The sequence below is a fragment of the Kogia breviceps genome, chromosome 1 (assembly GCF_026419965.1).
Source record: "Kogia breviceps isolate mKogBre1 chromosome 1, mKogBre1 haplotype 1, whole genome shotgun sequence".
Taxonomy (NCBI): domain Eukaryota; kingdom Metazoa; phylum Chordata; class Mammalia; order Artiodactyla; family Physeteridae; genus Kogia; species Kogia breviceps.
In genome coordinates this window covers 116,434,687-116,461,858 of record NC_081310.1, presented here as the reverse complement: position 1 = coordinate 116,461,858, position 27,172 = coordinate 116,434,687, and the positions used below count along the sequence as shown (strand labels likewise).

General features: G+C 51.1%; 1 protein-coding gene across 2 annotated transcripts in view; it reads left to right on the top strand.

The window, feature by feature from the left end:
• The first annotated feature begins 989 nt into the window (after positions 1-989).
• Positions 990-27,172, top strand: part of KCND3 (potassium voltage-gated channel subfamily D member 3) — a 227,757-nt gene continuing 201,574 nt past the window's right edge. The window contains exons 1-2 of one of the 2 annotated variants that reach the window (XM_067041871.1): positions 990-1,252; positions 7,973-9,150. In XM_067041871.1, coding sequence (XP_066897972.1) covers positions 8,045-9,150 — 1,106 coding nt within the window. In that variant the 5' untranslated portion in view covers positions 990-1,252; positions 7,973-8,044. The remainder of the gene's footprint in view (positions 1,253-7,972; positions 9,151-27,172) is intronic. The other variant, XM_059081789.2, reaches the window with a different exon arrangement.

The following is a 27,172-nucleotide window of genomic DNA, read 5'->3' as shown; positions in this document are numbered from 1 at the left end:
CAAGGCCAGACTTTTGGGTCTGGGTACTGAGTACACGTGGAAGGATAAGAGGGCAAATCCCTACCTTCGGGTCGTGCCCTTCGCGCTCTGGAAGGAAAGCGGCTCTTACATGGGGCAAGGGCATTGTGTGTCCCCCCGAGACCTCTCCAGCCCCGGCCACGGAGCTCCGAGCCGCGGCGAGCCACGAAGCTTGCGCGGTGTCGGACTCCACCTCCCCAGGTGGCAGGGCTCGGCCGCAAGCAAGTGCTGGTGTCGCGTGGACAGTCGGTGAGAGACACCCAGCTGGGTCCACACACACCCCACGCGCGCACACACTGGGGCTCCCTTCCACCTCTCCCCGGGTCCCCAGCACACACGCCCCCGAGCTCACACTCACGCCTTCTCCCCGCTCCGCCCCCACCCCCAGGCCGCGCTCACCTTGCCACGCTCACCCCCGGCCCACCCTCGCTGGCACACGCGGTAACACCCGCGTCGGCACACTCCACCACCTCCAGGCACACCCTAGGATTCCTCCAGTGGCCTGGGGAGACGCACCAGGCTCTGCCTCGTCTCCCTGCCCCCCACCCTCGCTTACGCGCGCCCCTCTACACACACACACACGCACACACACACACACACACCCTCTCACGGGGAGTCACTCCCCCTAGCACGCCCTCGCCCTGGGCACCCTCCCGCGGCGAGCCTCCGGGTCCTCCTCATCTCTCCCTCCGCTGCCTGGCGGCCCCGCGCTCTCGAGCTCGGCCTGGAGCCGGTCGGCCGCCGGGAATCGGTAGCGAGACGAGGGCGCAGCCTCGCCGCCTCCCCCGGACTCTCCTCTCCGCCCCGCCCGCGCCGCGCCCCCACCGCCTCCCGCTTCGGGAGAGGGACCTCGCCAGGCAGCCGGTGGCCCGCCGGGCTCCTCTCCGCGCGGCGCCAGCAGCGGCGGGGGCAGGGCGCGAGCGAGGGAGCCCGCGAGCCCGCGAGCCCGAGAGCGGAGCGGCGAGGCGGGGAGGGAACGCGCTGCTGAGCCGGGGCTGGAGCGGCGGCGGCGGCGGAGGGAGGGCCCCACGGACAGACAGACGCACGAGCGGACCGAGCCAGGGAGGGAGCGAGAGAGACTTCGCCGACGAGGAGGAGCGGCGCGAGCCGCGGCTGCTGGGCGCTTCCCCGCGCTGCTGGGTGCTCGGCGTCTCCGCGGCCCCCGGCTCCCGGCCTCAGCTTCCTCACGCGCGCGAGGCGCGGGGTGCGGGGCCCGGGGCTCGCTTCGCCGAAGGTAAGAGGGACGCGACCGAGCCTTCAGGAGCCAGGAAGTGCGAGGAGCGCTGCTCCCACGCCTGTTGCTCCGGCTGCCCACGCGGCACCCTCCCACTCCTGCACCCGGGTGGGTGGGCGCTGGGGCGCCGGAAGGATTGGGGGTGGGGCTGGCTGGGGGAGCAGGCAGCCGGCCCGGGGGCGTCGGTTCCCTTGGGCTGCGGAGCCACCTCCGGGGCAGCTAGGCGCTGTGAGGTTTGGAGGTGGGGTTGCGAACCTCTGCCCTCCTTCCACTGGCCTGCCTTCCCTCGGGGGTGCCAGAGGCAGCGCCACTGGATCCGGCGGCAGGTGGCGACGGCTCGCTCGGTCCCCCGTTCCTTGTGAGGGGAGAAGGAGAGAAATGGCTGAGGGTGGAAGCAGGGAGCAGTTTGGGGCGCTTCAGAAAGTTCTCCAGCCGGGCGATCCGGCGGTGTGCCTACCAGAGGCTGGGGGCCCGCACATCTGGTCCTGTCCGACGCTGCTTCCACCTTGCGAGCTCGGGGAAGGGTCTCTGAGTGACACCGTGGGCCAACGCGGCCCGGGGGAGGCCGTTCCGAAAGACTCACTTTGCGAGATGTTTACACTGGGGATGAGGCTCTGAAGGGACTGGGCAGAGAAGTTACCTGGAATCAACTAAATTCCTGCACTTGCTTAGTGTTGACATTTGAACCGAGTCCAAGATGTTCTGCTTTTATCCCGGGCAGCCGTGATATGTCAGCAACAGGCTGAGGTTCTGGACCTGGAATCTGATAGCAAAGAGAAGGCTCGGTTGTATTTCTTAGGAGAGGGTGCCTGAACTTTCTCGCGATCCTAGGTGCAATGCGATCTATTTAAGACCTGGTTGCTATGTGGTGCATGGTGTATTTTGCATCAATTTACAGTGACGGTTAGGTTTACGCCTTTTTAAACCATTACTTCAAGGAAACCTGGATATTTAATGTCTGTAGAAAGGGAGCCTGGGCCAGCACAAATTCAGTGCAAAACATGTGTATCTTTTCCCTTGTGGACATGTTGGCACAGGGGTGGGAATAGATGTGTTTATTTTTCCTTGTCTCTACTTGAATGCAATAAAATGCAAGTACACAAGGGACCCCCAGAGGAAGAAAGATTAGTGGCTTGTTCCCTTTCGCTGTTGAAGAGGCTGGAGGAAAACACAAGACTTCAGGAAAGTGCCCTGGCCAGCCTAGGAGTGGCAGTGCAGGAAAAGAGGAGCTCTGTGTGTGTCCCAGGCCTGTACCCCAAGATCCCCAGCTTGGCACTCTGTCAATTTCATGCCTGCTTATGCAAACCCTGTGGGCACAGGAGAATGCCCCCTGGATTGTCAGGACCTTGTCCTCCCCCAGACTGGCCCTATTCTGGGCTGAGCGATGTCGTAAAATTGTGGAAAGTAAAAGTTTCCAGAGCCTCTCCACACCCAGCTCTCTGCCGAGGTCACTGAAGGGCAGACCTTGGTGACATGACGTTTTTGTTGCTTTTGCCTGTGCTCAGGTTAGGTGTCAATCCCCAGGACAGGCTTCCTGGTCACTTTGCCCATGCTTGGCCCTCTACCTCCTCCAGAGAAGTTGGTTAACAGGGCTGCCTTTTTATAGCAGGTGAATGTGTTTCCCTTTTCCAGGATTTTTTTTTTTTTTGCCTGTGTCATTTCAGCACTCACCTGTTTTAAATGTCTCTTCCCCATCCTCTCCCCACCCCCATCTTTCCCACTGTCAAACTCTTCTGCCAAAAACAAAAATAGCTTCAGATTTTTCATTTGTAAGGCATCCACGTCCTAGTAAAACCTTGGCATTTGAGGCCTGTGCAGTGCCATTGGCTGGAAATGGGGCCGCACTGTTATGCCTGTTGCAGGAATTCATACCCAGGTCGGCTCCAGGAAATGTTGGTGCCCATCAGGGGGTGAGCGCTGTGGTGATGGCCTTGGAGAAGCCCTGCTTGAGCCGGGTCACGCTGACAGGGTTTGTGTGGAGGGTATGGCTGGTATGGCCGTAGGCATGGTATCTGGTGGGGACACTTTTCCTCCACTTCAAAACTCACACACACACACACACACACACACACACACACACACATACACACTCACACAGAAAGTAGTAATGGGGTAATTCCTCCCTTTTTGGTACCTTTTACCAGGGGAACAGGGCTCGAAGCTCTGGAGACAGCCTAGCTCTTCCCTGGCCTTCTTTGGGAAGATTGTCCTGGATTAATGCATGGCGTCAAAGTTTGGCCTTGGGACCAGAGGCTTTTATGATAGATAGAGGGGGATTGTTCTTCCTACCCCAGCTCTCAATTATTCATCTGAGAGCAGTTTGTAAAATACCCAGGGCCCTTGGAGAAGAGGAGATTGGCATGGGGTGGAGAGCGTAAGGTGATGGGGCTCCGCTCGGTAGAGGAAGGTAGCAGGCAGTGAGGCTTGGGAGTCAGGGTGAAACAGCACTGGACACCACCCTCTCAGGGTGTACAGCTGCATATATGGCCCAAGCAGGGTGCTACAGGGTACCTCTTGGCTCAGTGGTCTCTTACTCTTTGCCACTGGAACCCCTCAAGTTCCTGCCATTCTGAACTCCATTCTGGGATAAAGCGGGAATGTTAAGAGTCAGAGGTCCAGGGCCCAGGGTCTGGAGCCTGGCCCTCTTTACCCTCCAGGGGGGTGGCCAGGGGTTCTGTGGATGAACTGGCCCTTTGATTGCCTTGAGTTCTAAGCAGTGCAGGTTGTGTGCCCTTTTCTGGGCACTAGCCTCATCAGGCAGTCCCAGAACGGCCCTCTAAAAGGAGGCTCAGACTAACTCTGTCCCCACAGCAACAAACCCAGATGCTCTACTTCTTGCTTTGCAGGGGCGACTGCCATGGAGAGGTCTCAGCGAGACCTGAGCTACAAGCTTGATGTCCTGGATCCAGTAGAATCAAGGGTTATTTGAACTAAAGATCTCCTTGTCACTTTCTTGTCCAGTTATCTCATTTGAGAGATGAGGGTTGTGAGGCCCAGAGGGTAATGGTGGCTTGCTTCCACAAGTTCAGGAGAGAATTGGAACTGGAGGGCAGGGCATCCAGACCCCATGCTTTCTGCTGCCTGGGGACAGGGTGAGGGGAGTATACATCCTGCTCTCTTCCATGGGAACATCAGTATCTGACTACACCTAGGTCAAGAAAGCCATGTGGCAGTGAGCTGATTGGTGGCCTATTGGAAAATCGTCAACTCCCATACACATGGAGCATAGTCACTTTGAAGGAGTCTCAGCTCCTTCTCTGAAACTTGTCAGCATAAATGCCCATGTCATAGGATTTTTGTGGCATTAATTAACTGTTGCTGTAAAAGTGCTTAAACCAGTGCCCACTGCATGGTCAGTGATCAGTAAATGTTGGCTAAATCTGAATTGGAATTATCTTGTCACCAATGTTTAAATTGTAGGCTTGCTTCCCAAACTCCCCTTGCTCCTTAGAAAACCTAGCTAAGTGTGTGCTTAGGGACCAGAAATTCTCCCAGTAACCTAAAGGAAATACAGGGCGTTATAAGGGTAAATTTCTTGAAGAAAGATATAAAATGCACAGGATGTGTTCCCAAGTCTTCTATCAGCAGCATCAGTGGCCTGCGGATTACTCACTGCCATGGATGAATGATCCCCGTGTTCTTTCCTCAGTTCCCATAATCAAGAACTCATCAGGCCTGTGTTGTTTTACTCTTCTCTGAGTGGTGACATTTAGAGGAATGTCATTGTCATTCCTGATGTCTACTGTGACACCTGAATCAACCTCCCTTTATGAGGAAGCAGAGGGACCTGTGAATATGCTCCTTAGCATGAAGAGGGGGAAACTGAGGCAGAGATTGGCTCCTTGGGAAAACTTCACTGAGAGCCACAGGGAGTCAGAGGCACTTAAATTGGGTTCATTTTATTCAGATCTATCTTCAGAGTTTACTGAGTGTTTGGAGAGAGAATGCCCACCCTTGAAAACTCCTGATAGGCACGGCATGGAGTAAAATCGATGGACTGCAAATGACATCTATATAATCTGGGTTCCCACCTACCATCAGTAGGTTGAGCACTGACTACACTACCTCCTGAGTTGTCATGTAAATGTTGAGGTATCATGGCCTTTACCCTTAAGGAGCTTAGTGTGGGATGGGGAAAGCAGGGAAGAGACATGGCTATACCCTTGAACTCCACGTTGAAACTGCCTGGGTTTAAATCTCTCTGCCTAATTATTACATCCTTTAGCCAGTTATACCTCCTCATCCTTCATCTTCCTCACCTGCAAAATGGGGACGACAGTGGTGTCTGCCCCCTAGGGGTGTTGATGGGGTGGGCTGAGGTGGTCCATGTAAGCATGCAGTACTGGGCTGGCTGGCAGTCAGCCCTCAGTAAACATCAGCTGCTATTCTTCTTACAGGAAGACCTTGAGAAGCGGTGTAGCACAGCACATGGCGTGGGGTCATACTGCCAGCGGTGGGACCCCCATTCTGCCCCTTTCCAGCTGGCAGACTGCTGAATTTCAGACTTCTTCCTGGGGTTGCTGTGAGGATTACATGAGATGATCCACAGGAGACAGTGCAGTGCCTGGCATAGAGTCAGTGCTCAATTAGTGTTGGCCATGATGATTAATAAGACACGCAGAGAGTGTCTGTAATCCAGGCGAGAGGGTGATAGGTGCTAGGGAAGAGGGGCAAACAAAGTGCCGAGAGCCCAAAGGAGGAGAGAATTTCAGAGTGGGGAGAGGAAGGCGCGTCACAGAGAGAGTGAGGCACAGGTGGGATTCTCACAGGAGGGCTGGGTGAAGGGGAAGGATATTCCCAACAGAAGGGAAGAGTGCCCACAGACAGAACCCACAAGGGCTGTGCATGAGCCCGTCTGTGGTCTAGGATGGGTGCACGGGACATGGGGCTGGAATGATAAACCAGGATCCGTTTTTGGAAATGCCAGAATGCCGCCAAAGAGTTCGGACTTGATTTTGTAGGCTGTGGGGAAATCTTGCTTAAGGAGATTACCCTGAGCAGAATGGATTTACTGGGAATGGGAGAAACAGGGTCGGGGAGGTGGGGAGATGAGAGACAGGCAGGCCAGTGGGAAGGAGGCCTGAGGGAAGTGAGGCCTTAATGAGGGCAGTAGAGCTCCTGTCTCATCTGGCAACTCTTTGGGTGGAACAGTGAGGAAGATGGCCAAGGCGACAGGCCCGGGCTTAGGGATGCTGTGAACAAAAGGTGAAGAGCAGCTTTTTTGCAGGGAGGTAGACTCAGCTGACACCTGTCCAGTTTTGGAGGCATCCAGGTGGGAAAGTCCGCGGTGGCTCAGGTATGAGAGGGGGTAGAGATCTGGAAAACCTAGAAGAGTTGGGAGTCAGGAGAAGCAAGCAGGGTTACAAGGAAAATTGAAGATCAAATCCCATTACAAGACTCACCCTCTGCCTCATTTCTTTAAACCAGCTGAATTCCAGAGGGTCCAAATAATTCTGAGTCAGGATTCGTTCTGCGTGATCAGTTTAGGATTTGGGAAAATGAGTGTCAACCCCAAACAATTTGCCGTTGCTGTTACGTGTGTTTCTGTGTCACCACATGTCTCCCCACAGATGGTATACATTTGGGATTGCAGAGTCATTTCACTATCATCTTTAAAAAGCCAGATTTGGGAAGGTAAATCTGTTTCCCAAAGCCAAATATAATTCTCTGCGCCACTGTTCCCTCCATCCACGCAGGTGATGGGGAAGTGTGTACTCAGCGTGGCTCAGAGAGCGGTGAGTGAAGGGCCGAGGTGGCCCAGCTCTGGAGGAATCTCTGAGGGTGGAGAGAGGCCAGGTGAAAGAGGCTGGCTTGGGAAAGAGTATTGTTATATAACCCGAGGGAGTTATGGCTGGTGGACAGATGGAGACGGGAGGCGAGGAGTCTGGAGATGGCAATAAGCATGGATCAGCTTCCTCTGGGAGGGAGAGGGACAATGCATGGAAGGCAGGTGAACCAAGAATCCAAGAGTCCTTTGCAAGGTGGGGGAGGAACCCCAGCCTCACAACCTCTGCCACACCTTTCTATTATGGCTCTGAGGGCGTGGTTGGACACGAGGTTGCTGGATGTCCCGGAGTAGCACTCCACCAGAGTCAGCCTTCTCCATGGGACTCGGGGACAGAACTCCACCAAATCCTGGGTCTACTGTGGTCACCTGCCATCTCAGAGAATTGTCCAGACCTGGGCAGCCCCAGCCTCCTCACCCACGAAGAGTGGAAAGAATGTGTTTACCTGATCTCCCTCATCCACATGCCATTCCTGATTACCCTAGTAGGTGAAGAGAGAAATAAAAATTAGCATGTTTATCCCACTTTTAAATTCATTTAATGAGAACTCATTTACCCTCTCCCAATTTAAATTCATAATAATGGCATAACCTTTCAGAGCTAATGATTACCCACGTCTTCCCAGATCTTTCTGCTAAAGACGCTTTCCCTCCAAATGCTCCTGAACCCTCTTGGAACTTGACAATTTGTCAGGCCGTCCACAAATTCCAGTGATCCCACACTGCTGCATGGCCCGGTGGGTGCTAGGTGCTCTCCCGGCGAAGGGAGGGGAAAGAATCAAGGCCCCTCTCTTTGGTGGTGACTTCAGTTCCATTAATTTGCCTTCCAGACTTCTGCTCTTTCACTTACTGATGACCCTTCCCTGTGTCCCATTTCCCACCCGGGGGGCCAATCAGGGACTCACTGGTTCTCCGCTCTCTCCTCCTGTCTCCAGGGGTCGCTGAAGTAACTCTCAAGCTGGTGTGCGGGGTGGCGGAGCAGTGGCCGCCCAAGAGCTGGAGTCACCATGGCGGCCGGAGTCGCAGCCTGGCTGCCTTTCGCGCGGGCTGCGGCCATCGGGTGGATGCCGGTGGCCAACTGCCCCATGCCCCTCGCCCCGGCAGACAAGAACAAGCGGCAGGATGAACTGATCGTCCTCAACGTGAGCGGGCGGAGGTTCCAGACGTGGCGGACCACGCTGGAGCGCTACCCGGACACACTGCTGGGCAGCACGGAGAAGGAGTTCTTCTTCAACGAGGACACCAAGGAGTACTTCTTCGACCGGGACCCAGAAGTGTTCCGCTGCGTCCTCAACTTCTATCGCACAGGCAAGCTGCACTACCCCCGCTACGAGTGCATCTCCGCCTACGACGACGAGCTGGCTTTCTATGGCATCCTGCCCGAGATCATTGGCGACTGCTGTTACGAGGAGTACAAGGACCGCAAGAGGGAGAACGCCGAGCGGCTCATGGACGACAACGACTCGGAGAACAACCAGGAGTCCATGCCCTCCCTCAGCTTCCGCCAGACCATGTGGCGGGCCTTCGAGAACCCGCACACCAGCACGCTGGCCTTGGTCTTCTACTACGTGACTGGCTTCTTCATTGCCGTCTCGGTCATCACCAACGTGGTGGAGACGGTGCCGTGTGGCACGGTGCCCGGGAGCAAGGAGCTGCCGTGTGGCGAGCGCTACTCGGTGGCCTTCTTTTGTCTGGACACCGCCTGCGTCATGATCTTCACGGTGGAGTACCTCCTCCGGCTCTTCGCGGCGCCCAGCCGCTACCGCTTCATCCGCAGCGTGATGAGCATCATCGACGTGGTGGCCATCATGCCCTACTACATCGGCCTGGTAATGACCAACAATGAGGACGTGTCGGGCGCCTTCGTCACGCTTCGGGTCTTCCGCGTCTTCAGGATCTTCAAGTTCTCCCGCCACTCCCAGGGCTTGCGGATCCTGGGCTACACCCTGAAGAGCTGTGCCTCTGAGCTCGGCTTCCTCCTCTTCTCCCTCACCATGGCCATCATCATCTTTGCCACTGTGATGTTTTATGCCGAGAAGGGCTCCTCCGCCAGCAAGTTCACGAGCATCCCGGCCTCTTTTTGGTACACCATCGTCACCATGACCACACTGGGGTAAGTCCTGCTCTGTTGGCCTGGAGAAGGGCGGAGGTTGGATTGACGATGACGCTTTGGATGGTATCAGGATTGGGCAGAGGAGGATGGAGTCGCTTCTCCAAGTTGTAAGAGCAAGGGAAGCCCCTCCTCAGAAGAGGAAGGCACGTGAATGATTTGTTTGGGGAGGACAGAAGTCTCGGAATTGAGTTTTCTTTTTGGGGGGGCAAGTATTTTACAAAAACATGGAAAATTAAATCACCATTTATTTTTTTCAGCCATGCCTTCTGTGTATGTGTGTGTGGTGAGGGAGAGGTGAGTGGTGATTGCTGCATGCTTATATGCATCTTGTGCTTGCAAGGGCTGCCTTGAGGAGAAAAACAGCGTAGCAGGAAGGAAGAAGACAGTGAGAAGTTCAGCGAGTGTTGTCAGGAGGGTACAGATTTCCATTAACAGGAGACACCTAGAACACTCTTATTGGATCCTTCCTGCATTTCTCCTTTGTCGTGTGTTTGCAGGCTGTTTTCTCTTTTGCCTTACTTTTCTTCTCTGCTGCTACAGATGCTCAAGGGTTCAGTAGCTCTGAACAGACTTTCTCTAAGGGACTCTGAACTTGGCTTTTCTGCAAAGTGGGGCACCTGGTTTGTTTTTTCTCACTGAAGGAACGGCAGTCTTGCTTTCTCAGCCTGACTCTGTGATGGAATGATCCGGCCTTCCTGGGAGGTTGTGAGATGGTCTGAATGGATCATGTGGTCAGTCACAGTGGCAGCAGTATCATCGGGGGAGGGAGTGGCACGCAGCGAGGTCCCAGGTGACTGTCTCTTCCATCTCCCCGAGGTCCCCTCTGCAGCTGAGGTCACCAAAATGTATTTGCGGTACTGGGATGTGAAGATTTCCATCAGAGGATGGGGAGTGAGGAAGCAGATTACAATCTTCACCCTAACAGGAGTGGGGCCAATGAAAGCAGCTTTACGGAGACGTGTATTTCTTAGGGGTTGCTGCTTCAGCCATTGCAACTCGTTGAGGCTAATGCAGAACCCCTTCACGATTCATATGCTGAGTCTATATTTGCTTAGGCCAGGAAGCGTTATATTGCTGATGGAGAATTCATGAAGCTTTTTATTTGGTGTTTGACAATTCGGTTCGTGGCGTCTTGGTGATTTGATTTTTTTTTTTTTTTTTCCTGGCTGAAACCCTGTGGCACTGGTATCGGTTTTTCCGTAGCACTGCATGTGCTTATTGGAAATGACTGAGCAGGTGATGGGACCTTTTAAAATGATTACATTTGTCATTCTGCCACATGGGAGGGAGTAGCAAGGGGGAGGGCGAGCGGTGTCACTGTCCACGATGGGGGCATTCCATTCACCTCTGTCCGTCTGACAGAGGCCACCCTGCCCCTTCCTCCCTTTCCAACACACACGCAGCCTCCAAATAGCTGCTTCCACCCAGATGGGCAAGAAAGTCTGGTCCTTTGACCTTGCCTCTCTTGGCTCAGGGGGCGGATGTGGCTTCCTGGCACAGTGGAATATTTAGGGATTAAAATGGGCTAGAGAGCTGGCCACGTGTCAGGAGAAGGAGGCACATTTGCTGCTTCTCTGCTAACCTGGCCATCCCTTCGTTTTCCTGAAAGGGACCGCTCCCACGGCCAGGACCTCCATGGTCTCGCTCTGACATGGCTCTGACTGTCCAGTGCCCTCAAGCGCCCCTTGGTGGGACTCATGGCACCAGAGTGATGCCTCAGGACCACCAAGGGGAGAAAACAGGACAGACGGATGGGTGTCAGAGTTACAGTGCAACCATTTCAGAGGAGGTCAGTGGAAACTTCAGTGACCACCTGCCCATTACTTTTTATTAGTATAACAACATATGTGTGTCAACGTATGTGTCAGCAGTGTGCTGAGCACTTTGCATATGTTATCTCTTTAAGTCTTCACAATAGCCTTGCAAGGTAGGAAAAATTCTATATGACTTTGAAGATGCAGCAGGTGAGGCTCAGAGAGGTTAAATAAATACCTGTAGTCACACAGCTGCTCAGGGGCAGTGCTGCTTTGCAAATACCAGTCTGGCTGTATCCAGGACCCTTTCTGTTCTCATTCCCCCCTCTACTTGTTTCCATACCATCAGGGCCCGTAGGTGGAAATCAGCCCTTCAGAGTTATTTTTTTTTATTATGGCCTCAGGGTGTCACAGTCTCTTCTAGTCATATCACTATTGAAGAAAGAAAGCATCAGTGCCGTGAGTAACTACAGACACCTCACTAGGCACACAGGGAATTTATAAATAAAACATTCCCTTCTGGCCAATTTAAGTTCTGCCTTGGAAATTAATGGCTGCTTTCATGGCAAAATCCAGTGTTTTACTGTCATTGGGGAGACCAGTGATTTCCTTTAGCCTTCACTCTGTAGAATCAAGGTCGAGTCCAATGTCAGGGGGTGGACAGTCATGGCCTCACATTTATTTTCGGGAATGCAGGAGGGGCAAAGCAAGAAGACTCCGCCAGAGAGTGAGACAAAGAGGAAGGGCAGGATACCTGCGTGGGAGGAAGCATGCTCCCCCTGACCATGGGCACTGTGGACTCCTCACCTTTCCCTTCCCCATGCGTCAAGACGTCTAGCCTCGGCGAGGAAAGACTCACGGGCAAGAACAAGAAAAGAAGCCTTTTAGTTATAGCTTCCTTAACCTCAGTTAAGTAACGGGAAAGCAGGCTTTTTCTTCCCTCCACCCTGGCTCATGTGGCCCAATGCTGGATTGGGCTGCTTTGACTTTGACCTGAGCTGTCAGTGGGAACCATCACCAGGCTCACTGCTCGGCCATACACAGCAGGTGTTTGGCAGAATACTTTTAAATGGATGGGTCAATGCGAATGGGGCTCCTTTTCCATTTGCTTTGTCTGATACTGTTCTCAGTCCCTTCCAGACCCCCCTGTCCTCTCTCTAGGGTGGACCCAAGATTTGTGTCTGCCCCAGCCCTGGCCCCAGGGAGAGAGGACGGCAGCCTTCACCTGGTGTGTGGTCCCCCCGACTGGGGTGCTCTGCTGCATTGTGGGGTTCTTCTTGCCCTTATTGGAGGTCTTACGCACCAGAACCTGGAAACCTTTCCTCTCCTCAACTGGTTTCTGTCCTGAGCTCATTTACTGGCTAGTTGTAAGCTTGTTCGACCACTCCAGAAAGCCTGTCTTTTGCTTACTCTTCACTGGCATTTGAGCCCCAAGTGGCTGTGCAATACCAAGGGCCAGTGTTCTGCCACATTCCATGTTCTGTCCGGCCGCTTCCAACAATTCCCAGCAGACTCCTAGTTCTTCCAGCCTCCAGACCTTCCCCGCCCAAACCTTCCCTTGCTTCCTATTTCCAGTCTGGAGAGACTGTCTTGAGTTCCTTTGCAGAGCACGGCTGACTGACTGGCCGGGGGCTGATGTGTGGAGTGAAGGAGTTCGCTCTTCTTGGCTCTGGTTGCCATCTCTGCCTGCTTTCCCAGGACCCGCTGATGAGTTACTCAGGTGTCCTCCAGGGAGGGATCTCCTGGAGCCAATTATTCCTATTTATTTAATTTCTCAAAATATCTTAAGCACACAGAACAATAACAGCCCAGCTGCCATCAATGCTTGAGGATGGCTTTCCTTTGCCACCTCCTTTGCTAGTGGGAAAGACACCTGTGCCCAGCCCAGGGTTCCCTTGTGCCCCCTTGACAGCTGAGCTCCCAAATTCACCATTAAAGGATTAATTTCCGTGCTCATAATGGATGCTATAAATAAAATAAATCCTCAATTATCTCAGTTAACAGAGGGAAGGGATAATACAGAACTCCCAATGTTAAATAAGACCAGCATATCTAGTTTGGGAATGTATTATACGCCATAGACTTTTTCAAAGCAGATTTTCCCTCTTCATTTTATTTGACTTTGCTTGACATCACCATTGGGCGGACTGCCTGAGCCAGTCTGTGGGTGAAGCTCACATGGGACGTGGGGAAGAGGGGAGGAAAGCTTTGTGAGCAAGCATCCACAGGGCCATAGAGGACCAGCTCCAGGCCTGGATGGGGTGAGGCCACTCTCGGATATCTTAGGGAGGGGGAGTTTGACCTGGGAAGGGCAGGGAGCAGTGGCACAGCGGAGCAGCGTCACTCTTGATGAGGTGGCCCGCTGCTGCCCGGTTGGCTTGGCTATGTAACTGAGACCGGCAGCCTGTCTTCACCCCGTGTCCTGAGATGAGAGAGCTTTTGACAGTGTCCAAAAATCACTTTAACGAAAACAGAATCGATTTTTTACTTCTTCCAAGCAAAAGCAGCCTCCAGGTGATTTGCATTTCCCTTTAAAGCATAATCCTGGAAGGGTCCTTCCTGAAGTTTCTGGAGACTGGGAGCCGGCCCTTGGAGAGCAATACAGGCACTCCACAGAGTGGGGTACTTGATCAGTCTCCCCCAGTGGAGACAACCAGAGGTGTGGTTTTGTTAACCCTTCAATTCCTGAAATTCTGGCTGCACCATCATCCACTGCCTCTGGGGGACCCGCAACCCTCCTCCCACCTTCCAAATGCCTTGGTGTGGGACACTGGCCAAACGGTGCCCACCTCTGATGGTGGTGGGTCCCTGCCCAGGGAGATCTGATCAGAGTGCACTTACTGGGAATAAATGACCTCCGGGTCTTTTCTTGGTTTGACATTTCTTAACCAAAAGTTTTCTGGTACTGAAATTCCTAAGAGTAGAAACCCTCATCCCAACAAGGAATCGTTCATTCATTCAACATTTACTGAGTGGCTACTGTGTACCGGGCAGCATGGAGGCTCTGAGAATACACAGGCACTATGATGGCATGTCAGCCCTACATAAGGTACAGACAAAATGAACTGAATGAGACTCAGTTCTCTTCCTTTGAACCCAAACAGGAGACGGTGGGAAGGGCAGTAGACCAAGGATCAGAAAAGAGGCTTTTACTCACACTCTTTCCGTCAGCCAGAGACTACCCCTCACTCTGCTCTGTGTCTGGCTAACCCCTGGCATCCTTCGGGACAGCCCACATCGTCTCCTCCAGGAGAACTTCCCAGCCCTCCAGGAGCTCCATGCCCCTCCTCCTGCCTCCCACTGCAGCCCCTGCATACTTCTGTCTTGCCAGTTGCCACATTTTATTCACTTTATTTGTTTATGTGTCTTTCCCCCGGGATATGAGCTCCTCAAGGGCAGGTCTCTATTCCAAAGATCATGGTATGATCCATGCCTAGCACAGGGTCTGATATGTATTAGGCCTCAATATATACCTGTTCAACCAAACAGGTTTGTACCCCAGCTTACCCATCTTCAACGTTCTCACCTGTTAACCATCTCCTGTCCATTGTGAGAACCAATGAAAGTGCTATCTGAATGTTGGTTATATGGTCATGTCCGACAGGATATTTGTGGGTGGGCGGAGATGGGGAGACCAAACAGAGCATTCTCTTGTTCTGACGTCAGCCTAGCAGAGGTGGGGCTTTCCTGCAAGGGAAGTTTAGGCCTTTGTCTTTCACTATTGGCTACTTGGCCAGGCTTCCCGCTGCAGACTCTGGCGCAGGGAGGAGCACAAAGAGAGCCATAGATAAGCCCCCCTACCCATGAAGTATCCCTCCATTCGATTATTTGAGTAGCTACTAGGCTCTGGGGATACAGCATCAAAGAAAACAACCCCTGACCCAGTGGAGCTTACATTCTAATGGAGGCAAACAGACAGTAAATAGAAAAATACATACATACATATGTGTATCCTATCAGGCAGCAATTCATCCTGCAGAGAAAAATAAAGCATGATGTGAGAAATTGGGGGTGCTGAGTGTGAGACGGGGTGGAGCAAGGGAGAGTTGCTATTTTAGATGAGGAGGTTAAGGCAGGCCTCTCAGATGAGGTTACATTTGAGCAGAGATCTGAAGGAATGTGGGTTTCTTGGGGAAGAGCATTCCAGGCAGAGGGAATAGCAAATGCAAAGGCCATTAGGCAGGAGAGGCCTTGGTGCACTCTTCTTGGAAGGGCAAGAAGGCGCTTATGGTCCAGCCCCAAGAGCAGGTAGCAGGAAGCAGCTCATGCAGGGCCCTTATGATCACCTCAAGGACTTGGCCCTTTGCCTTTCACGAATCTGCTTAGAATGGGAAGCCACTGGAGAGTTTTGAGTAGACCTGACTCATGTCTTAAAAGGATCACTCTGGGTACTGGGTAGTGAAAATATTCTATGGGAGAAGCTACCACGATAATCCGGGCAGGAGATGTTGGTGGCTGCGATCTAGGGTGGTGGTGGCAGCAGAGAGGGGAGAAGGGAGAGATTCCACATTTATTTGAAGGTAGAGGCCACAGGACACACATGCTGGTCCTGCTGTCAGCCTGCCAGCTGAAAGCTTCACCAGCTCCCATGGCAGAGAACTGGCCTGAAGACACATTCCTAAAGACCTCCACCGCTGGGAGAAACATTTCACAAGAAGAGGCCTCAAGGGCCTGCAGGATAGCTCCCAGACTCTGGCGCAGAACGGACAGGCCCCATGGGCCGAGCTGGAGCCTATGGCCAGCTGAGAGCAGGGCTGGACTGGACTGGCAGCTAGCATGAGCCTCTGCACCTGATTGAGGTTGTCTTCAACCCAGGCAGAATTTCCCTAGCACCTGCCAAGGGCTGGGCACCACCATGCGGGGACAATGTTGGCTCAGAAACTGAAAGGGGGAGGCCAGTCTCAGAGTCAGCAGCTGTGGTAGCTGCCGGCACAGAGGGGCAAGCAGAGGGCTTCAGGGCTACGGAGGAGGGAGAGATGAATTCCCACGGGTGGGATGTGAGCTTTGACGTTCTTCACACCAGAGTCACCACATTAGATTTGTTCTTCCGATCCAACAGTTCAAATTGCTGCCATTTTCGGAAAGGGATTTCCACGCTGATGCCCATTTCACAGCTCTCTTTGGAATCTCTCAAAATCGATCTCTCTCTCTCTCTGCTTGGTTTTGTTTGGGTTTCCCTCTTTAAACATACCCATAAACACAAACATGATTCTTCCTGAGGAGCAGCAATTATTCTGCCTGAAAATAGTGTAAATAAAAGGCGTCCTGGCCCTCCCTCTCTCCAGGGGAGGGGCAGAACCTCTTGGTAACTACATGAGGATTTTTGTCTCTCTCACCCGGGCAGGAGCGCCTGTCCCAGGCCACGCAGGGCTCTTGGCCACATGCCATCATGGCCGGGAGCTACTCCCGGGCAAGGAGAGGAACGGAGACTTCTCTGTGTGTCCCCCCATGCCCTCCCTGTCCTCACACAGGTGGTCCCCTCCAGGAAGCTGACACTCTAGTCACATCTTAAGTGTTCATCCTTTGTGATGACCAAGTCAGTTTTTCTTTCCTGGGAAGTGGGGACCAGGCCCTTAGCAATCTCTTTTGGAAGGAGTGTATAGTCGTGAATTCAAACCAACTTTGAATGGGGACTTGTTTGTGACGAGGAGGAAGGAGTTACCACAATGCCTTCAAGAACCCATAGTTCTCGACCAGAAGGCTCACGTACTGTGGCCTCCAGGTCAAGGCCAGTGCTCCTGCCTCTGTCCAGCCTGCTTTTCTCAGACCAGAACGTAGGCCTCTTCTCCCCAGCCCCAGCTCTCTCCACCCAGCTCAATGCAAATGATGGGTTGGTGGGAAGGGGCTTGCTGGGGAGGGAAGATAACTCAGCCTTCGCTGACCATGGTTGGATAGAGGGAGATTGCATCTAGCTCATGTAATCATATTCCGGGTGTCAGGACTCGAATGCGTGTCATTCAACTGAATCAGAAAAATCGTTTTAATATAAGTGCCACCTCACACACAAGCTAGTTGATGGAGAAATGGATGGGGCTGGGGACGCCTCCTTTGTAATGCGATGCCGTAAAATCCCATCACCTTCATTATTTCCCACCGAGCCAACACATCATAATGCCCATGAGTGGCAGAACAGCTTGAATTTAATATACAGAAAGTCCAATCAAACAATAAATGGATGGAACTATATAAAGAAACCATTTTCTGGGAGGCTGGCTCCATTCTCTGGGATTCAGCTCCCTGACACATGAAATGTGCATCAATTTTCCCCAACTAATGCAGCTGCTGAATCACCACATTTGATATTTGTTTGCTTCAGGAGGAGAAGAGGGGAACTTTCCCCCCTACATTATCTAACTATCAATGCAAAATTGCAAATCTCATTTTCTTTGATTTGCATCCAGTGGTTCCCGGTGGCACAGCAAGGCACCCTCCTGTTACCAGCAAGACTGGAAGCACAGCCCTCCCTCCATCCCAGAACATTACTCAGTCCCAGGGGCACTTTGTCATCATCTTTAAACAAAATCCAACTCCGGACCCAGAGTGGGCTGTTAGGGGGCTGGGACGTCTCTACCCTTGCAATCATCTGAAAGAAACTGGCCAAACCCCTGGCCATGCTGACAGACCCCAAGTTCCTGTGATGCCCTAATCGTCCAGTCTTGCCTTCAAGGTTGTATAGAGCAGATGTTTCCTTCTGGACCAGATTCCTCCCACCAGCACAGTCCTCCATCTCCCCTTCCATCCCTGTTACCCAGCCAGTTATTGAGAGGCTGTAAACGCAAATAGCAACCCGATCAGCCAAACAAAATTAAAAAGGCAAATCAGCTCCTTAAAAATCATACAGTACATGTCAAAGACTGATGGAAATCATGTTTTTATGCTTCTGGTGTGGGATTCTCTCCAACGCTGTTTTTCCAATGGGATGGATAACTGAGAGTTAACCATAATTACAGGCTTATAGCTGCTGAGAAGTATCATTAGTTTATTTTTACTTCTTCCTGGGCACGCATATTTAAACAGGAAAAAAAAAAAAACCTTAGGAGGATTCAAGTAAACTGAATGATATCCAAACCATGGACAGCATAAATCTCGATTCAGTTCAACAAACATTACTGAGCACCTAGTGTCTGTGAAGCACCCTATTAGGCAGTGTTGAGGATACCAAAATAAATGAGACCGAGGGGCACTGTTCCCAAGAAGTTTACAATATAGGAGGGGATTGGAGTATGTTTCTGACTGTACAGGAGAGGATGGGGCATGTGTTGAAATGATCAAGAAATGTTCGGCACAGAAGAAAAGCTAAATAAGTATTTGTTGATGAACAAATGATTGGCTTCACGGAAAGGTGAAGTTTCAGCTGGACTGACAGTAGGCAGGATTTTGATATGTGGAAATGGGAATTCCAACTAAGTTGCAAAAGGACATGGTGCTTAGGGAGCTTAACTAATGTGCTGGTTTGCTAGTGTTTAGGGTATATGAGGAGCATGGCTAGAGACAAGCAGGAATAAAAGTTTTGCTGAAGGCACAGAGGATCTAAAATACTAGGCTAAAGGATTTATTTGGTAGGCATAGGGAGCAACTAAAGGCATCACATTGATTAGGAAGGTTTATCCAGCAGCTGACTTCTTGATGAACGTGGAGCCCTTAGACAGGGTGCTGTCAGCCAGGAGACGGATCCAGGGAAGAGGTAAAGAAGGCCTGCCCTAGGACAGTCACGGTGGAAAAGGAGAGAAAAGACATCCAGGAGAAGGTGAAGTCCAAAGTAACTCTGGAACCGTAAGACTGGACAAGTAGAAATAAGGAGTTGGCAAACATTTAGGAGGAACAGGTGGGCGGGAGGTCAAGGGCAAGGCAGAGACAATGAGCTTGCCTGTGGGTCTGTGGTGTTTGCAGGTAACCCTGAGTGTCCTTGAAGTGGCCGGCAGGCAGGTGGAAATGTGGGTCTGAAGCCGAGCAGAGAGAAGCGGGCTAAAGCAGGTTTCGAAATCATCAGCTGAAGCAGGAAAAATAGATGAGATTGCCCGGGAAAACATGAAAGGAAGGAATAGGACAGGGCCTGGGGAACACTTCCTGCCCCAGGCCCTGCTTCTCTGGCACCTGCCCCCTTTAGGAGTGGTGGTGCGACCTGTGAGCAGCTTTGCCGATGCTTCCATTCAGCCTCTCTCTTTGGCCCGTGGAAGTTCCCTTTCACACCGGGTTTCTGCTGGAGCTAAAAGGTCATATTGGTTTCCTGAGTAAAACAAGGCTTTTCTTTTTAGTCTCCTACCATGGTAATTAAAATAAACAGCACCGACCCAGGAAATCGAAATTGGTTTACGGGCTTTGCTAAAAAATAATAAAAACAGGATCCTTACATTGGCATGTGGATGGGAGATGGGGTCTAAATGGTCACAGACCAACAAACATCCCTTGCCTGGCCAAGGAGGATGTTGACTCCGAGTGGTGCAACCTCCATGGGTGACACTGTCTGGCCTTGCAGTGCCAGGCCCCCGGGCGGAATTTCCAGGCACTGCAGACACTGTTTGTCCCACCCATTCCCTCCTTCTTCTTAGAGAGAAACATCCGACGCACTCCTGGCATCACTGGGTGTGTCCTCTGGCCTGCTGCCTCTTGGAGACATCTCTCTTGGGCCCTTGGTAAGCACACAGGGAAAGCGATGGTTCAGGAATTCGGCAAATTTGTATTGGGCTGTCTTTGTGAGCATGGCATATTCCTGGTTGCCAGGAGGGGCTACAAAGAAAGAAAGGGGACGAGGATTAAATCCTAGGAGATGGGAGTTAGGTTCCCTTCCTATATATGAGAAGACTGAGACGTTGAGAGTGTAGGCCACTGGCCCGAGCTCCCACGGTATAGTAGCATTACTAGATTCAAACCAAGGTCTTCTGACTCCTTCGGAGCCTGCTGCTTCATAAGAAGCTTCAGTCTAGTAACAGAGGTGACTTGTGTGCACACAGAGCTGTATTTCTGGGTTCAACAAGGTGAGCGGTATGAGTAAAGGGCAGAAAAGTGTGAGGGAAAGGTAGAGGAGGCAGGAACCAGGGAAGGCTTCTTGGAGGAGGTGGCATTTCAGCTGGTCCTTGGAAGCTTGTGGTGGAAAAGTTCAGTGCGTTCCTTCATTTGATCATTTATTGAACAAATATTGTGAGTCTCCACGTGCCAGGCAGTGTGCTTGGGCCGAGGCTGTATTCACGAACAGAACAGGCAAATTCTCAGGGGCTGGCACTCTAGTAGGAGCAGCAAACAATAGTCAAATGAATGTATAAAGTGAGAATGAAATAAAGTAAAAACCAGGAAAAAAAGAGATGAGCCTGGTAAGGGGAGAGAGAATGAGGCCATCAGCCTGACCCCAAGGAGAGACGAGGGGTCCCAACATGAGGGTAGAGGAGCAGTGACTCTAGCCTCTCCTAAAGTGAAAGCTCTGTCCACAGTTGATTAGGAGTCAGTGAGAGGCTGGCCCCAGGACAGAAATCATGATTCAAGAGCTGTGTTTGAGTCTCTTTAGGGTTGTTATCCAGAAGGTGAGGAGACAAAAATGAATAGCAATAGAGTCACCCTGACACGTGAGAGACCACTGTCCCTCATCATCAACAACAACAACAATGATCATAGCTAATATTATCAAGCTTTTATGACGTTCCAGGTATGGTGCTAACTATAAGTCATTTACATGGGCTTCCTCATTTAACCCTTCCTGATAACCTCCCCTTAACCACAGCAGAGCGAGATTACTGTTATCTGTGTTCTGTCCCTGAGAAAAGCGAGGCCTGCTCTCTGGTGAATGGAGAAGCCAGGTTTCAGACCTGAGCTGCTCTGACCAGCGTCTGCTCTTAACCTATCACTAACCACCCATATTTCCATCGGAGAGGCGTTTGAGACCTCTCCCTCCCCAGGCTCCGTCTTGGGTAGAGGGAGGTAGACACAGCGTCCCCAGCCTCCTAATGTGCCAGCACCAAAGACCCTTGGTCCTGTTGGCAAAGGTCATAAGAGTGAAGAGTGGACACAGGATGGTGAGGAAGGAGAGGTGAGAGTCACAGAGATGGGGCCAGCAGGATCGAGGGGATCCAGGCTGGTCTGAATCAACAGAGACAGGAACAGCGCATGCATGGGCAGGGGGTGAGTTCATCAACAGGCAACAGGCATCAACAGCATACTGGTGGAAAGGAGGGAAGACAAAAAAAGAAGGAGGTGGGAAATTTTAGTGTTGCAGCAGAGTCTGTGCAAAAGAAGAAATATGTAAGGGAGAGGGAAAGTTGTAAATATGCATACTGTGTAAATTTCCTATGTAAATATCTCAGAATAAAAGTCTAAAAGTCTCACGCCATCTCCCTCTCGGTGGAGATTCTGGTCCCTGGTGCCTTTGTTGCCCACGTCCTACGTCTGGAAGTTGGCAGCATTCCCTCTCTCCAACCGCAGACCTTGGGGCATAACTCAGCCTTTCAGCTGGCCGCCTCCGCAGCCCACTAGAGAGATCACAGCTCAGCGCAGCAGGGAGCTGGAGTCCAGTCCCCACAGTTTTGGAATGGAGGGAAGCAGCGCTGTTAGGGGAGCCTGTCAGAACCCGGTGACAGAGCGCAGGCTGCCCTGTCCTCCAGGCCCCTCACAGTGATCTGTGGCCAGGAGCTGGGGCAGGTGGGGAATCGGGTGAGGAGCCTCCGGAGGCCCATCATCCCTGGAGGGGTCATGGGCGCTCCCTCGCCCCCGCCGACCCTGAGGAATCGCAGTACCAGGTGTGACTCTTCCTTTGTCATCTCTGACCCTCCCTCCCCGCTCTGTTGGCTCGTCTGATGTTGTGGTGTTGCACTCCTTCAGCCTTTTTCATGCTTTCTCTGCACCAGATATGGAGAAGAGCAGTTTGCCATATGTGACCCTACATTTGTTTTTTTTTTTTCTTTTTTCCCTTCATCCCTGGCCTGTTTCTCTTCTGCCTCCAGAAGCTGCTAGACATTTTCCCGAGACTTCTGTACCTGAGGGCTTGCATCTCTGTCTTCTGAGCCAAAGCCCCCTCCCCTCTTCGGCAGAAGCGTCTCTCCAGGCTGGCAAAAGGCCAGTGTGTTGATTAATAAAACATTTTCCTGCAGCCTGACAGGCAGGCTCTGAGTTTGGGCAGGGCTTAGAGAGAGATGATGAAGAGTTATACCCACCACCAATTCCACATACTGTGTTTGACTTCCTTAATATTTCCATATAAGGTCAGCTTCTCATCTAAGGAGCAGAGACTGCTGTGTCCAGGCTCTGATTTAGGTGTTTACGCTGGTTCACGTGGATTAACCGGACCCTTCTGCTGGGATTGGGCTCTATAGAACAATGGGACGACCACTGAACTAGGAGTCAGGAGATGTGGGTTTGGGGGCCAGCTTCAGCAGGCTGTGTGATCTTGGGCAAGTCACTTCCTCCCTCTGGTCCTCAGCATCCTCTTCTCAATTCTGAAGGGTTGGATTTAGTGAGTTCTCACCTCCTAACCAGTTTCACAAGCTGTCAGTCTCTCCCAAATCAAAGGAAAACTGATTGTTAGCCCAGTGGCCTGGATGATCCACAGCCCGGAGAACCAGCCCCTCGATGCTAGGGCACTGGGGACCTTCCCATTTCCATTTCTTCATCTCCAAAGAGGGCGAAGTGAAAAGAGTCCTTGGCCAGAGTGACCACCAGAAATGCAAGTCTGCAGAGGGACCTGGGAGGTTCTGCTTGGAGATTCCCCCATAGGGCTCCAGGGTTCCTGATGAGAAGCACAGATCCAGGTCAGCAGCCCTCGGCCACACAGCATTGTGTTTAGAGAGAGCAGGGAATCGTGAATTCAGATCCCTGGATAGGCTCGATAAGTTGAATGAGGGGAAGGTGTAAGACATTAACCCTGGGACGTCAGAGAGCTACATAAGCCCCACGAATCCTAGTTTGCTGTCCCTCTTCAGAGCCGGATTCCCTTCAACAGCCTCCCCAGCAGATGGCAACGAATCTGCCTGAACATTCAGGGATGGGAGTTTACCCTTTTGACTGGTGCGCATTCCGTTTTGGGGAGGGTCAGTGATCACAACCCTCCTCTGTGTATTAAACCCAAGACTACTTCCTCTATGCCCCCAAATGATGAGGGCTTTTGAGAACCCAGAAGATTCTGTTAGGAAATAGTTCTGGAAGGCAAGTATACTTATGATCAGGGACGCCACCATGGGACTTGGTGGCAAGAAGACCCTGGGACATCTGTCCTGGCACAGACTTAGGATGACTCAGGCACAGCCCTGGCAGATCCAAGCCCTTGGGGAGAGGTGGAGGCTTCCTGGGTGAGTCAGCTCCTCACCAGCCCCTTGGAGAGCCTGCACAGCATGGATGGGCAGGTTCTGGGGCAAATAGAGTCCCCATCCCTTCTCTGGTCTCCCACCACCCCATCCCTACTGACACTCCACCAGGGGCTGGTTTCCTACATGCCGCATCCCCACCCCCAACTTCTTTCTTCCCTGTTATCCCGTTGGCCTGTAAATGATCCTTCCCTTCTCCAATCCCATTATTTTATAATATGAGTTCCCCAGAGGAATGCAGGGGAATCTCAGTATTGCTAGTAGCATCCGTGTGGGCAGCGTGGCTTACATTACTTTGAGTTATTTGAATGAGACCAACCATTAAGTGATCACAGAGGACTGGGGAGAGGGTGAGCCTATGGACTCTCTCCAGCTGTGGGCATCTCACTGGCTGGCTTTCCGACGTGCAGAGAGGATGAGGATGGAAGGGCCGACCAGCGGTAGGGTGCTGGCCCTGAAGGGAAGTTTGGTGGAAATGGGCCAGGTTAGTGAGTATTCTTCTAGGGAGGCTTCCTCACTTCTGTCACCAGCCTCTGAAAGCATAGGCGGCCCTTGCTCGTCAGAGTTAAGCGCCGTGGTCCAGGTCCCAGCTCCCAGCAGAGTGCCAGGGACACAGAAGGGGCTCAGCGGTCAGGTTCTGGCCCATCGCTGTCCCTTCACGTCCTGCCCGTTCACTCACACGGAGTGAGAAGCACCCGCACACATGTGGCTCAAACAACCTGAAGGACTGGACAGTGAGTCAAGTGCGGGGGTTGCGTGTTTCACGGCATGTAGTGAGAGAGGATGTGCTCAAACTTGGGGTGGGGTCTGTAGCTCTGGGACATTTCCTATCCGGATAGGGCAGAGCCGAGAGGATCATAAGATCTGTTTGACCTGGAGATATCATGGAAGAGATAGAACTTCCAGGAGTGTGTAAATCACGTGAGAAAGTTGGCTTGGAGGGCTGGAAAGGGAAAGCATTCCAGGCAAACAGTGAAAGTTGGAGGAGAGACTCAGAAACAGACTCTATGCTCATGCTGTGTGTGTGTGTGTGTGTGTGTACGTGTGTGTGTGTGTGAGCACACCCTTCTGTGCCTGAAAGCCTGCTGGCAGTGAGGGGTGGGGAGGGAGGAGGGCGTCCTCAGTGTAACCCTGGGCCATTGCAGAGATGGGGGAACCTCCAGGTCCTTGTTCTCTGTTTGCCATCCAGAATCCCTCCATTTTTAGAAAGTTTGCCTGCTGAAAGGTGACCCTTTCCCGCACATCAGAAGCATCAGCCTGGACCAGGACTGGGGCTTCTGGTCCTTAGATGAGGCCCTCACCCACAGCTTTTCCCTAAAAAGCAACTCTGTACCTGGAGAAATCCAGAGACAATTGATGGAGTTCTTGTCTCAATGAATTTGACTACCCTGGGGACCTCATATAATAGTGAAGGCGTTTGATCATTAACTTTAAAAAAATTGTGAAATACATCAAACGTGCAAAGAACAAAAATCTTGCCATCTTTCAAGCAGCATCTATAAAACTTCCTTATGTCCATTGATGTGAGTGCCTCTCATTGGTATGGCAGCATTATTTAATGAAACTTAAGTAATAAAGGTAACTTTATTTTAAAGGGGGAGGGTTGTGTCTTCACATAGGTATATATATTTTCATTGTAAAAAAAAAAAAGAGTTTAAGATCTTTTTTTTCATGTTAATTATTTAAAATTAAACCAGAGACCAGAGACCCGTTTGTTTAAAATTAAACCTGAACCAGAGCGAGTCAGCAGTCCTGGATTTATAGTTCTGTTTACACAAAAATGTGTTGGGGGCAGTGGGGAGCGCAAGCCTCCAACTGCAGATGCCGGTTTGAATCTGCTATTGCCCATTTCCTTTCTTCATTCAACAAATGTTCCTGTTGTGCTGACCGTGTGTGCCTGTTCTCGGGGTGATGAAAAGCTCACCAGGCATGGTCACCAGGCACAGAAAATGAATCAGACGGGCTGCAATGGCACCTATAATTATGCTCCTTGGCACAGTTAAGGCCCATGCACTTTGGGCATTGGGGGGAAATGTGAAGGAAGCAGCCGTCTCCAGGACTTGACACAAGGGGTTCCTCTCTCAGTAGTGGCAGTCCCACCCCATCCCAGAGAATCAGGGATGGGGTGGGACTTTTCCCAACTTTACAAGAGCAAGAGTCTGTCCTGTTCTCAATCCTAGGCCTGTGTCCACCTCCTAATGACAGCTAGAAGTTTTTTAAAAATTTAATTTATTTTTTATACATCAGGTTCTCATTAGTTATCCATTTTATACATATTAGTTTATATAGGCCAAGCCCAATCTCCCAATTCATCACACCACCATCACCACCCCCCTGCCTCTTTCCCCCCTTGGTGTCCATATGTTTACTCTCTGCATCTCTGTGTCAATTTCTGCCCTGCAAACTGCTTCATCTGTACCATTTTTCTAGGTTCCACATATATGCGTTAATATACGATATTTATTTTTCTCTTTCTGACTTACTTCACTCTGTATGATAGTCTCTAGATCCATCCACATCTCTACAAATGACCCAATTTCATTCCTTTTTATGGCTGAGTAATATTCCATGGTATATATGTACCACATCTTGTTTATCCATTCGTCTCTTTTTTTTTTTTTTGCGGTATGCGGGCCTCTCACTTTTGTGGCCTCTCCCGTTGCGGAGCACAGGCTCCGGACACGCAGGCTCAGTGGCCATGTCTCACGGGCCTAGCTGCTCTGCAGCATGTGGGATCTCCCTGGACTGGGGCACAAACCAGTGTCCCCTGCATCGGCAGGCGGACTCTCAACCACTGTGCCACCAGGGAAGCCCTATCCATTCGTCTATTGATGGGCATTTAGGTTGCTTCCATTTCCTGGCTATTATAAATAGTGCTGCAATGAATATTGGGGTGCATGTTTCTTTTTAAATTATGGTTTTCTCTGGGTATATGCCCAGTAGTGGGATTGCTGGGTCATATGGTAATTCTATTTTTAGTATTTTAAGGAACCTCCATACTGTTCTCCATAGTGGCTGTATCAATTTACATTCCCACCAACAGTGCAAGAGCGTTCCCTTTTCTCCACACCCTCTCCAGCATTTGTTGTTTGTAGATTTTCTGATGATGCCCATTCTAACTGGTGTGAGGTGATACCTCATTGTAGTTTTGATTTGCATTTCTCTAATAATTAGTGATGTTGAGCAGCTTATCATGTGCTTCTTGGCCATCTGTATATCTTCTTTGGAGAAATGTCTATTTAGGTCTTCTGCCCATTTTGGGGTTGGGTTGGTTGTTTTTTTAATATTGAGCTGCATGAGCTGTTTATATATTTTGGAGATTAATCCTTTGTCCATTGATTCATTTGCAAATATTTTCTCCCATTCTGTGGGTTGCTTTTCCATCTTGTTTATGGTTTCCTTTGCTTTGCAAAAGGTTTGAAGTTTCATTAGGTCCCATTTGTTTATTTTTGTTTTTATTTCCATTACTCTAGGAGGTGGATCAAAAAAGATCTTGCTGTGATTTATGTCAAAGTGTGTTCTTCCTATGTTTTCCTCTAAGAGTTTGATAGTGTATGGTGTACATTTAGGTATTTAATCTATTTTGAATTTATTTTTGTGTATGGTGTTAGGGAGTGTTCTAATTTCATTCTTTTACATGTAGCTCTCCAGTTTTCCCAGCACCACTTATTGAAGAGACTGCCATTTCTCCATTGTATATCCTTACCTCCTTTGTCATAGATTAGTTGACCATATATGCATGGGTTTATCTCTGGACTTTCTATCCAGTTCCATTGATCTATAATTCTGTTTTTGTGCCAGTACCATATTGTCTTGATTACTGTAGCTTTGTAGTATAGTCTGAAGTCAGGGAGTCTGGTTCCTCCAGCACCGTTTTTATCCCTCAAGACAGCTTTGGATGTTCAGGGTCTTTTGTGTCTCCATTCAAATTTTAAGATATTTTGTTCTAGTTCTGTAAAAAATGCCATTGGTAATATGATAGGG